Source organism: Solea senegalensis, linkage group LG3, assembly GCF_019176455.1.
Source record: "Solea senegalensis isolate Sse05_10M linkage group LG3, IFAPA_SoseM_1, whole genome shotgun sequence".
Classification (NCBI taxonomy): Eukaryota; Metazoa; Chordata; class Actinopteri; order Pleuronectiformes; family Soleidae; genus Solea; species Solea senegalensis.
In genome coordinates, this window is record NC_058023.1 from 18,622,551 (window position 1) to 18,635,276 (window position 12,726).

General features: G+C 38.5%; 1 protein-coding gene across 2 annotated transcripts in view; it reads left to right on the plus strand.

The window, feature by feature from the left end:
• scube1 (signal peptide, CUB domain, EGF-like 1) overlaps window positions 1-12,726 on the plus strand; it is a 135,363-nt gene that overhangs the window by 23,115 nt on the left and 99,522 nt on the right. For both annotated transcript variants that reach the window (XM_044020773.1, XM_044020774.1), the window contains exon 3: window positions 4,636-4,761. In XM_044020773.1, coding sequence (XP_043876708.1) covers window positions 4,636-4,761 — 126 coding nt within the window. The remainder of the gene's footprint in view (window positions 1-4,635; window positions 4,762-12,726) is intronic.

A 12,726-nucleotide genomic window follows, 5' to 3' on the forward strand; every position in this document is an offset into this window, starting at 1 on the left:
CATAAACACTCAGTACGTTGACATGCACAGTTTAATCGAGCCAAGGCCATAATCCGACTATGACGGTCAACTGGATAACATGCTAAGTCCGAATATTCACTTTGTCAAGTCTGACTCCGCCTACATAGATGGCGCTGTGTCTCTGTATAAGCTAGTGTGTATTAAATCAGTTTCCAGTTGACCTTTACATCACAGACAAACAATCGCCGAACAGCGAGATAGACGGTGAGATGGATCGTGCTGTGTTTCTTACCTGCACATGTCAATCGTGATAGAAATTAGATCAAGCATGGCTCTTATGGTTGTTGTGTTGTCCAAAGAAAGACACTGCTGGCAAGAGTACTGCAGTTTATACGTTGTCTCGTTCTACTTCCGGATCAAAGACCAGGGAGGAATTTTGTTGCATGCACAGAGCGCCAAGTACAACTCCAGTCCGACTAAGTGTAATCGGACTATGAATTGCATTATCCAGGTATGTTAGTCTGACTAACACTAGCTTGATTTTAGTTGGACTAAAAAGCTTACATGACATTTAGAAAACTGAATTACTGTCTTAGTCCAACTCAAATCTGACTTTTAACAACCCTGTAAATGCACTGAATGACCAAAAATGAGGTCCTTATGAGGCAGAACCTCATTTCTGAGGAACTGGTTCAAATTTGAATTATAGTTAGATTAAGGTTAGGCATGAACTGGTTATGGCTATATGTGGCTTTGCTTAGGCTGTCCAAATGAATGATTGTTTTTGAAAGTTTGTATTGTTTCGTAACAATACTATGAGTCATAGGTGTTGGTTGTGGCTGTTGGTGTGCAGGACACAGCATAGTGTCAAAAATGTAAGAGTCACTAAAAAGTTATGGTAACACTCGCTGTGTAAAATTAAGATGAAATTGTTTTCAATTCGCAGAAATCAAATCACGATTTACATTTATATCAGGAGGTGGGTCAGCTCTATGGATGCATTTTGGACCACCAAGTGAAAGCTACATAGGTTCAACAACACACAGGGTGAGGAATATTTAGCTGCAACATGACAATTACACCAATAAATCCAGAACCACTGAAAAAAACCCATCTCTTTAACTTTATTGTCCACTTCTGCCATAATCAAATCAAATCATATGATCAAACGTGTATTAAAACATAAACAAGTTTTTTCCTGAGGTATTATTTTTCAACCTGGTACTAAAATGACTGATGATTTCCACAGATCTAAAAATGTCTGCCCAGTTTTGTTTCATAAGGAAGATAGTGTATTTGCTGAACCAAAACACATTTTTTTATACATGTCTACAGATCTGCTTGTCAACATGATAGTTTTAAATGCTTGTGGTGCTTTTGAGGAAATGCATATCCACTTCCTCGTAATGAATGTGGTTGTGTTTAGGCACCAAAAGCACATGTTAGCGCTAGTAAAAGATCATGTTTTTTTTCCTCATAGCGTCAACATACACTGCATAATAAAAACACACTTCATAAAACACCATGCTTTTATGAAGCCACAAATCCTCTGAAGTTTGGTGTTAGTGGATGTACCACTTTGTTAAATCCTTCCACCACCAATTCCTCCCGCCATTGGGTGAGAACTGTGCCTCATTATACTTGTGAACTATGTCACATAAAGAAATCTAAAATGGGAGATAATATGGTCCTTGTCAAACGTAATTCAAGAAGGCAGTTTAGTTGTGTGGGAATGTCACTTTTGTGACTCAAAGTTGTGCCTCTGCAAATCACTGGCACACACTAGGGTGTAGTCACCCCCCACTTCCAAGTGGTGTGACCAAAGGACATAGATGACAATGCCTCTGTACACAATTGGATAGCTCTACAGCTGTTCAAAACAATGATCTGGAAGATTTATGCAGAACTACGGAAAATGTTTCCAGAAAAATGCTTGTTGTAGTTTTTAGGAGTGATGACTCTCTAGTAATGGCATCTAAGGACCTTTGCCTGGGGGAGCTCCATGGAGCAAGTCGCTTAAAATGGAAGCAACAGCCATATCAAAAGACAGATGCTCTTTAGTGGCTGCCTTGTTGGATGTAAACAAAAGCTGCTAGATTACTTCTCTGTCATCATTGCTTTAAGCCCACCTCTGCCAAGGGTTTGTGATCGCTTCTGTTTTTAGGAGATTCGGACGTCCTTGCCAGATGTGTCTGCAGAGTGAAATCAAATCACTGGCAGCCTCGGCTGGATTCATCCATGCTAGACACATACAGCACTTTATAAGGACACAGCGTTTGTCAGGGTGTTTATGTTATAGAAAACACGCAACCTTTAGTCACATTGATGGCATAGCTCTGTGGGCAGGACTGGTCCGTCTCGTCATTCCTTGGTTGGTTCCTGCACTGCTTTTGTCCAAGCTAAAATATCTTGACAACTTGTAGAAGGGTCATCATAACACTTGCTTTTTACACTAGGTAGCACGTTTGTGCTACCTAGTGTTGGTTTGTTATTCATATTAATAGCAGATGCTTACATGCTCCCATTACAGCTTATAATACGATCGTATGGTCGAACATAATTTCGATGTGCATATCATTTGCATTTTAAATGACAATACTGACGACTAGCTAGGTCGACATGTTGCGGGTCACATATATTTGCTATATGCTATATGTAAATAGTCAGACAGACATTTCTGAATAAGGAGGAGGTACATTTATAGTGGATATGCAGGATGTGAGTATAGCCAGATTGGCTATCCAGTAGAGGATGTAGCATGCTGTTACAGAAGAGCTAACAATCCAGAATCACATTTCCTCTCCTAAGCAAAACACAATAGGATTTATTTATGACTTCAACCTCAGTGTCGGTATTACATTTAAGCTTAATGTCATATAATTATGTAATGCTAACCTAGTGGACCATGTCAATTGGCAATTAAACCATTTGGAATTGAGACTGCTTGGAAGTTCAAGTTTTCATTTTGTAATTTCATGTGTCTCGTCAGTTCATTCCTGGTCTGGCAGTAGCCCTTTCTGAACCACAACCCAGTCTCCAGGATCATATGTATGTTTTTGCAAACCACATGAGGTCGTATTTGTGAACCAAAACGATAGTATGTTTACAGGCATGCATATCAGTTTGATTGGGTTTTAACCACCTGCATTAGTTTTGGCAGAAATGAGGAAATGAGGGTGAATACAACCATTTCTTGGTTTGGGCAAAAAAACCCTGCCTGGTTGAGAAAAGATCATAGTTTTTTCTTATAACATCAAAATCCCCACAATGACTTTAACACACTGCTTTACGGCATAAAAGCACACTGAGATTTGGTCTTGGACTGTAATTTGTTGTCTCACTATCACTCACTTGCAGTACGATGAGATTCATGAAGAGATGGTGAAATGAGTCTGATTCTTTATGTAGAAGTATGGATACTTGTGTAAAAAAACATTGGTAGAAGTAGAAGAACTAATTCAACCTCTTTACTCAAGTAAAAGTAAGACATTAAAGTCTCTTAAATGCATGTGAGTATAAAAGTGAAATCTTCTATCTTCTATAGCTATCTTCTATATTTCTTTTATACAGAGTCATTATACGTGATTGTTTTCACTCTTTACTGTATTCACGCTATAAAAACACATGTATAACAATATATTTTTGTTTAAATGTAGAAAATACTCAAGTACAGATACCTGAAGATCTACACTAAACAATAGAATAGAATATTTAATTGCTGTGGATCTGTGTCTGTTCATTTGCCAAATTTAACTGTCAAAAACGCTTTTCTGTACGTAACACACAAAGTTAATGGTTGCAGAAAGGTTGTTCTGGAAAACCAGGTGGGTGTTTTCATAAGGGTGCAAACCAGACAACACATACAGTGGATGATAGGGCAATATTAGCCACTAATTCAGCTGATCGTCATTTTATCTATCCATCTATTCCATGACAATAGAATTGTGATACACATAAGCACTGGGCTATATTAGATTGTGATGGCATGATAACCAAATATCACAGCATCACAATACTGCAGTTACCTTATGTCACCACCATCGGAAGCACAGCTGATTGACTGCTTGAACTAATCAAGAGGGGGCAGGGTCATGATACACAACTCTGCCTACAACTGGAGTGATTCCTTCACTGTTTTTTTGACAAGTTATTAAAAACAGCTGGATCACATGGTGGTAAACTGGCTAGCATTGATGATCACAGCAACCAGTTTGCTGGTTCAGATCTTGGTTTGACCAAGGGAGTTAGTACGTTCCCCCTGTGTGTGTGGGTTCTCCGGCTTCCTCCCACAATTCAAAAACATGATCAACATGATTCAGTGACTTTTTTAATACTGCAGTACACCTTGAAATTGGTCTTCAGTAATAAGTAAAATTAAGCAAAATATGAGAAGACACAAAAGAAGACATCTAATGGTGAAAGACATCATCAAACGCTCATCCTGAGAGAAACACAGAGGACCATGGACAGTTCCAGAAGAGTGTATTGGTCCTTGAATTGAGTCAATTCCACCTGAATTGAGTCATCCTCTTAGGACAATGGCCTCATTTGCAATCAGGTGTAAATACATCTAAGGACGGATTGTTATGTGGATTGTTATACGTGAAAGCATCGGAAAACTATTTTTTTCTGTTATTTGTCCTCCCAGTAACATCCATTTTTCTCTTTTTTTAGACATGGATGAGTGTGAGAACGACTACAATGGGGGATGTGTCCATGAATGCATCAACATACCAGGAAACTACAGGTGCACCTGCTACGATGGATTCATGCTGGCTCATGATGGACACAACTGCATGGGTAAGAACAAGCCTTTTGAAATACTTTTTCATGTATGTCTGTGTTAACGGAGCTCCAATCACTCAACATTTTGAAAGACTAGAGCAGCTGTGTATTCAAAGAGTGGTCTTGCGGTCAAAATGAGTTCCCCAAAAGGTCTTGTTTACTCTATAAGAACTAGACTTCATCACCTTGTTTAGACTCTGTTTCCAGCATTGAGGTAATCTGACCCATGACTAGAGACTGTGATCAATCACAGGGCTGTTCAGACAGAGAGTTTGGCTAAGTAGCTGTAAATACACTGACCTTTGATGGAAATGCCACTATTCTAGCAAGGGCAACACCTGCTTCACAGCATAGCATCCTAAAAAAGGAAAACGCTTAAGAGAAAGTTGGATAATAACCCCAATAAAAAGACCTGCCTGATTTTAGTCACTTAATAAAGTGGTTAAGTGTATGTATTCTTATATCATAAGAATATGTTTGCTGCTTTAACTTGCAGTTAGACAGCATTTTTCCAACTGGAAACTGTAGTTTCATACCCCACACCTAAGTTCATCTTCGATTTTACAACACGGCAGACAGGCATTGTAGAACCACTGCTGTCTCCATCAGTAAGTTCAACTAAAATGACTTACACTTAAATGAAGCAGCACTTAGACCAGGGGTCTCCAACAAGTAGCTTGTGAGCTGCTTGTAGCTCCCAGTCCCTTTCCAAGTGACTCGCCAAAGGTTTCAGTAATGAAACATAGCCCAGCCTACATTTTTATCTAATCAAACTCAGAGGTGTCCCACCCCTTCTAACACTTAATGATTATTTGGCAATTATTGTCAAACAGTTGTGCTACTGTCAGCTTGATGAGTGTGTGTGCCAAATCAAAGGACATGTAAATGACATTTCAGTGGACACCTCCATATTGACATGCAGTGCCAGTCATCGTATTAAATGAAAATACCCAGTATACATACAGTGTGCATATGGTTACTCTTGTGACACAATGAGTGAATAAAACAAATCTGTTGGTGTATTTGTGAATGCATTGTTCTGTTTTGACAGCATTAATATTTTAATTCAATATTGTGTGAGACATAGAAATAAGTGCATACAGAAATACAAAATGCACATGGAGCTGAATTAGATACTATTTTTGTTATCTTTATCGTTCAATGTGAATCGTGGACATTTGGGTTGAAATAAGCGATGAGGATAAATGTTAAAAAAACAAAAAAAAACAAAACATGAGTCGGCCATTTTCATTTTGTCAAAGTAGCTCTCTGAAGAAAAAAGGTTGGAGACCCCTGATTTAGACCATCATCTCCTGTGTCCCTGTGATTTAAAATGGCAAATATTGATTGGGGGTAGTGAGTGCGTTCAGTTTCCAGTCAGAAAAGACTGTCTAACATTAAGATAAGATAGCAAACATATTCTGAAGATATCATGGACTTGAGCAGGCATAGCTTTTATTAAGTCAGCCTTTTATTAATTGGCTGAGATTAGAGCCGAAACAATTAATCGATGAATCGATTACTAAATTAATCGACAACTATTTTGGTAATCGATGAATCGGTTTGAAGCTTTTTTGTATGATTAAAACAAGATTTCCGATTTTTCTTATTATAGGATTTTCTTCATCCCTTTGCTCTAGATAACAAAGAAATCATTAAAAGTTAATCATTTTGGTTTGTGGATAAAACAAGACATTTGAGAACATCATCATTTCCAGATTTGATGAACACCGATCAACATTTTTTAAGGTTTTCTGATATTTTATGGACCAAGCGATTAATCGATTAATTGAGAAAATAATCGACAGATTATGAAAATAATCGTTAGTTGCAGCTCTAGCTGAGATTAGTTTTGCACATCATAAACACACACACTTCTAAAACCTTGACCTTTAGTCTGGAATCACTGGATTTGCTTCCAATGACATTAAATCTATCGAATGGTCTATAGGAGAAGTTTTAAATGTGGGATTGTATAAATATGGTGACTTTGTGTATTTTTATGGTTGTGCATATTGTGTAAGAATCCTTCTGATTCAGTGTTATGAATAGATACAGTACATCTTCCTGTTTGTGCTTAAGAGAATGTGCTCCAGGGTGTGTGCGTGTGTGTGTGTGCGTGTGTGTCCTTGTATCTCTTAAGCTGTCTGGCTCAGTTAGTCTTTCACCTGAGAGATCTGTCATCGTTTGCCGGGTTTATATGATTTTTTTTTTCTGTGCTGCTCTCTGTACCATGAGTCCTACTGCACATACAGTATCTGGCCTTTATTACTGACAGTCCAGCCTATTTAGCCCCTGTGCTCTTTTACTATCTTGCTTTGAGCCAGACTTGGCATGGATGTGCTGAAACACATGTCACCCCTCAGTCCTATACTGCTGTGACAAAAGCAAAAATAAAACCAGAAACATAAAAAAAACATATTAATTTCCACCCTGTGGGTCTGTGGTGAGATACTCTGTTGGCGTCTGTGAGTGTTGTAGGTCATGCTATGTTCCTTTGGCGAGACTGAGTGAGAGATTGAGTGGTAACAGCAGCAGCCAGCAGTGCAGTGAAGCTATTTAAAGTAGTTGTGGCTTAAGTCTATGATATCGTAACTAATTTATTTGTTGGTTTATCTTGCCATTAGACAGTTTTTTCCAACAGGAAACTCAACTCATGTTGCTTTGTAAGCTACTGACTCCACCACACCAAAGCCTTTTCAGCAATTTTACCTCACAGCACACAGAAGTTACTGATCCATTGCTGCCTCCATTGGTATGCTAAGAATTGTTATTTTGGTACTTGAAATACAAACTGTATTTCTTTAAGATGTACCAATAAATGACACAAACTTGAGGCAGCAGTAGTGCCTCTTGTGTGGGGGTTCTTGGCACCGTGGAGTCTTGTTGAGACAAACAGCAACAAACCGAGCAGGAAAAAAAAGAGCTGCTGAATGTCCTCCATTTTTCTGTTGTGACACTGGTGTGACATCATGCTATGTGTCTTGTTGACACGGCCATCGGGCACAGCCCACACCCCACCGACCAATTGAAAGTACTGTTCTCAGTTGAATCGTAAGCCTGACCCAGTGCTTTACCACTCCAAACCGTGCCATACTAAACCAAACTGAACTGTACCATGATGGAAACACAGCAGTATGTGCAAAAAAATCCAGTGGTTCCCAAAAACTGGTGGGTCGTGGGAGATTTTTTTTGTGTGACCCCAAATAAATTTGCAGAATTTTCCAAACCTTGAAATCTCTTGATGATGTGTTGACCATTTTAAAATCACATACAGATATGGCTGTAAGTTAGTCACAAATTTGTTGTCACAATTTACAGTATATAGTGATTTGGGTCATAATAATTTGGCATCTTAAAGAATTGGGCCCTTGTATAGAAATTTGGGAAACACTGCCTACAACACCCACCATGTAAAAATAACCTGAACTACTACTTGAGGCAATTCAATGTGACACACATGTATATTGAAATAAGCACATTTGCTCAGTTGGAAATCAGATTAGTGGTGATGTTCAAGCTCCTGAAGCACATCATCAGTGTTGACTGTATCCAGTACTATTTATTTCCTTTTTATTAAATAAAATGACTGACCAGCTCATCATTGTGAATGTGTAATGTATCTATTCCTGTGATTTGTCGGGTCATTATTATGTATTTGCTAAACTCCTTCATGTTTAATGAAAAGTGCGCTGAATTATTGGCACATTAGTGCAGTTAGTTTGCGTCACCATTTCTGTTCAAAGGCCTGAAGAGCGGAATGTGATTGTTATGAAGTGAATGATCAGACACATATGTGCCGTCAGTGTGGTTTATATAGTCATCTACATGAAAAAGACCCTGTTTGTCTGTGTTACTGGTTAATGGTTTAACAAACCATTAACTCTATTCCTCTCTTTGGGCATGACTCGCTTTGTTATTTTTTTTTTTGGATAGATATCTTTATTGCAAATAGGGGTACATATACTATATATCACAGCAGTTATGTGTTTTGTGGCTTGCAGAAAAGATTGAAAGAATCATAGCTACTTCAACTAAAATTAACAAAGTAATAGGAAGTGGTGCACACACACACAAATATCTTGAAATGTTAGAAACCAAGTGACCAAGTGACACAACACTAATACAGATCAAGGCTGCAGGGAGAGAGCACTCTCGAGCCAGTAACTTGTGATCCTCGCATCAGAACAACGCAACCACAAGACTCACATGAACTTGCGCAAACCAAATTGCAGCTCGGGGATAAAAAAGATACCTTGAACCCTGAACATTTGGCCTGGAGATGAAGACCTCTGAAAGTGATGATGCAGTTACTCACATTCAGTTTCGCTTTCACCTCACAAAAGAAAATCCCTGGTCTTCATTTCACTGTTTTGTTGGTAGGACTTTCTGAAACAGAACTGAATGTCTTCAGGTGTGGACACAGATTTCAAAATCAAATCACTGAGTTAACTACATTACATTACATGTCATTTAACAGACGCTTTCATCCAAAGCGACTGACAATGGAATTCAGTACAATCAGCCAGGGGTGGAGTCAAACTTGCAACCATTGCGACCATGATGTCTTTCGCACACAGGGTACCGGTCTTCACCACTGAGCCACTCCACCCCTGTAACTGTAGTAATAAGTCTCCATCAAAGTGCAACAGCTCCATTTGAAGAGAACGTGTTTGTCTCACCATTAAAGTTCACACTCAATTTATTTCTCATTTATCTTGCATGCTGTGGGGAAACGACTGAGGATGTTGTGGCTTTGAACAGACCTGGAGCATGAACTCCAGAAACCTCAGAGCCTTGTGGTGCTCACCACCAGCTCTGGATGACAAATTACTCTGAGCAAAATTGCGTGAGTGTGCAGAGAGCCGATCAATCAGCTCCCAGATGCACTGTGTCAACAAGTTAAGGCACTAATTGATTTAAGATTGCCTAATTGTAGTGTGATTAAAGAGCACTTGCCTGTCGGTTCCTTTCTTCCTTTTTGATTGTGACTTTATTTATTTTGCTTTTGGCATGGACACAGCTGGGCCCAATGTGTCCTTCACTCAGCTTGGAGCAGCTCTCTCTGTCTCTGAGTGTCTACTGCAGTGGCATAGGTTTAATTTCACTGTGTGATCTGAGAGGTCGCTGCACAGCAGGAAGCAGCGTGTCACAACATGTAAGTGCTATAATGTATGAATGAGATGGCGTCAAAGATAATTTGTTTTTGTACATAAGCTTTATATCAGACATGGACAAAGTCGCCTGGTTTCCTTGATGAATGCAATCTGGAAGGGAAAATATACTGAATATTCACCAGGGGGTGACAAGGTCAATTTGAATGGAAGTCTATGGGAAAATGAGCCTCTCCTTCTCATTTGATGTATATAGTCAGTAATAGTAATAATGTGGACACTAGGATGACTGACAGCTGGTATCATCCAAAGGGTGACACCTCGGAGCTTCCGCCTGAAAACGTCAACATTGGCACTGGTTCAGATGAGAGTTCAGATTCCTATTGGTGACATAATAAAGAAAGACACTGATGATATGGAATACATGTGGACACTTTTTATAAGGTTACATTTCACAATCACTGCTCTCTGGTATGCATTAATAACAATATTTTATTATAATAATAATAATAATAATATTATTGATGTTGTTTTTTTTAACAACTTTATTGCCAATTCAGTTGTGATACAGTAATAGTAAAGAAACAGTAACAGTCAAAGTACAATCATGGCTATAATGACTTGTTTTATCAAAATAAAATGTGCTTCCCCCGTAAGCAGCACACCTGCTGAGTAATTACCTGCTATTCTATTTACCAATTTCTGGCACCCCACACTACCGAGCGCCACCTACTGTGGCTTCCAGGTATTACATAAAATAAACAAAGACACACATAAACCAAAACATGGCTCCAACAATGGCAAACATATGTTATTCTTAGCATTATCGTGACATTTTTTTGTGGACAATCAGCTACAACCTACAACCACATGAGAGTTGCAGGGGATGTGGAGCTAATCCCAGCTGACATGGGGTCATGTTGAATTCCAAGCATTTGGAAAACTAGTTAAAGGTAAGAGGTCATGATGTGTTTAAATGTGCTTGTCTCCTTTGACACAAGCATTATAATGCAGCACATTTATAAAACAACATTTTTTTGGGACATTCTGCATCTTTAGAGCCATAAATTGATAGATGTTGAGTCTGCTAATGAAGAAATGCTAATGCAGTATTAAGGCAAATTAAGGTAAAGTTGGATGGATTTAAACTCTAAAGTCTAAATTTTGTCAAATTGTGGAAAATGGAAAGTCTGGGGCCGATTATTTTGGTACACGGTGGAACCGCGGCTGTAGTGACTTAGCAGCATTTATCAAGAGCAAATATGTAAATGTGTACAGTATATAACAATCAATAATTAGCTGGTTAATTAAGTAAAAATTGCTATATGCTGATTATTAAAATCTATGTAAAATGGATTTAGCTGGATTTGCTGTTAAAACAAAGGCTCCATACACACAAGGAGTGAGATATGGTTCTCTGCCCGGAACATTAATGCTCTATTACAGTTGAATGAAAATGTATATGTGTAACATATGCTTCCTTGACGCAGAAAGTTACGCATTAGACCTTTAAGATAAACTGAGACACATCAGATACATCCAACAAACCTATCTTGTCTTGCATTTCATAAAGGGCAGCTCATGGCCAAGAGGAAAAGGGTTTGTTTATTTCATTCAAATTAAACATATATAACAAATCTTTTCTAATGAAAATAACAATACCAAAAAGGATCAGAAAGAAGGACAGTCTTATATCAGCTCTCCTCTTTCACAGTATGTTAGTGCACAATACACGAAGTATACATTTTTTACACAAACAAGAGAGAAGAAAAACAAACAAAGTAAGGCTAAGTCACGTCATATTTATTCAAGATGTGAATCTTAATGACTTTTAATTGAATGTGATTCACTGTGTCTAAGCTCAATTTGTTCCCTAAACAGACAGTTCTGATTCGTGTTTGAAGTCCCTTCCAATCGTAAACACGTTCAATTTTTTCAGGTCAGTTCTGTAAGCTGCTCGGAAGACTTTTAAAAAAAGAAAGTGTTTACCAGCCGAAGAAAACAGAGATCTTTACACTTTACACTTACCAGAGGGTTGCCGGTTCAAATCCTGGGATGGGCCAAGGTTTGGCTTTGGGTTACCCTTGAGCAAGGCATCAACCTCGCCATTGCTCCCCTAGTGCAGCTGGTTGAATGCAGAATTGTCAAATTTGTCAAATTTACTCTCACTAATTGGTGTGTGCACAAAAAACAACTCACTCTAATTGTATAATACTTGTATACATGTGGTTCTGGACAATGAAATGACCTCTGTTCACACCTGGTTTTTAACATGTGCCCGTGCTCATCTAATCACAAGTGAACAGCTGTGAGTTCATCAGTTCACATCTGGCACGAGGAAAGACTCTGCACATGTGTCTCACTGACCACAGCGAGCACAACTCACTTCCTCGCTCTACATATGTAAATAAACATAAACAACCCATTTCTTTCGCCCCAGTCTTTCATTCCGAGGACGTCAGCTGAATTTCAGTGTGGCCAAGGAAACATGTGGACACATTCTATCTATCTGTGTGATGCTCATGTGTCCAGAGATGACCTGTGGACTTAGACTCATCCATGTATCCACTACACCAGTATGGTGTTGTCCACTAATGTGTAGGTTGATGGTTTGATTCCTGGTGTCCTTGGACAGTCCCTGATGGCTCTGTTGGCAGTGTGTGATGGGAGTAATAGGCAAAGTCTATATATGGAGGAGAAGTTCTATAACATACAGCTGATAAATGTTCAATAAATGTTGATACATTTCTCACACTGAACCTTTCAGCTGCATATATATTCCACATATATATATATATATATATATATACATATATATATATATATACATATATATATACATATATATGCATACATATATATATAT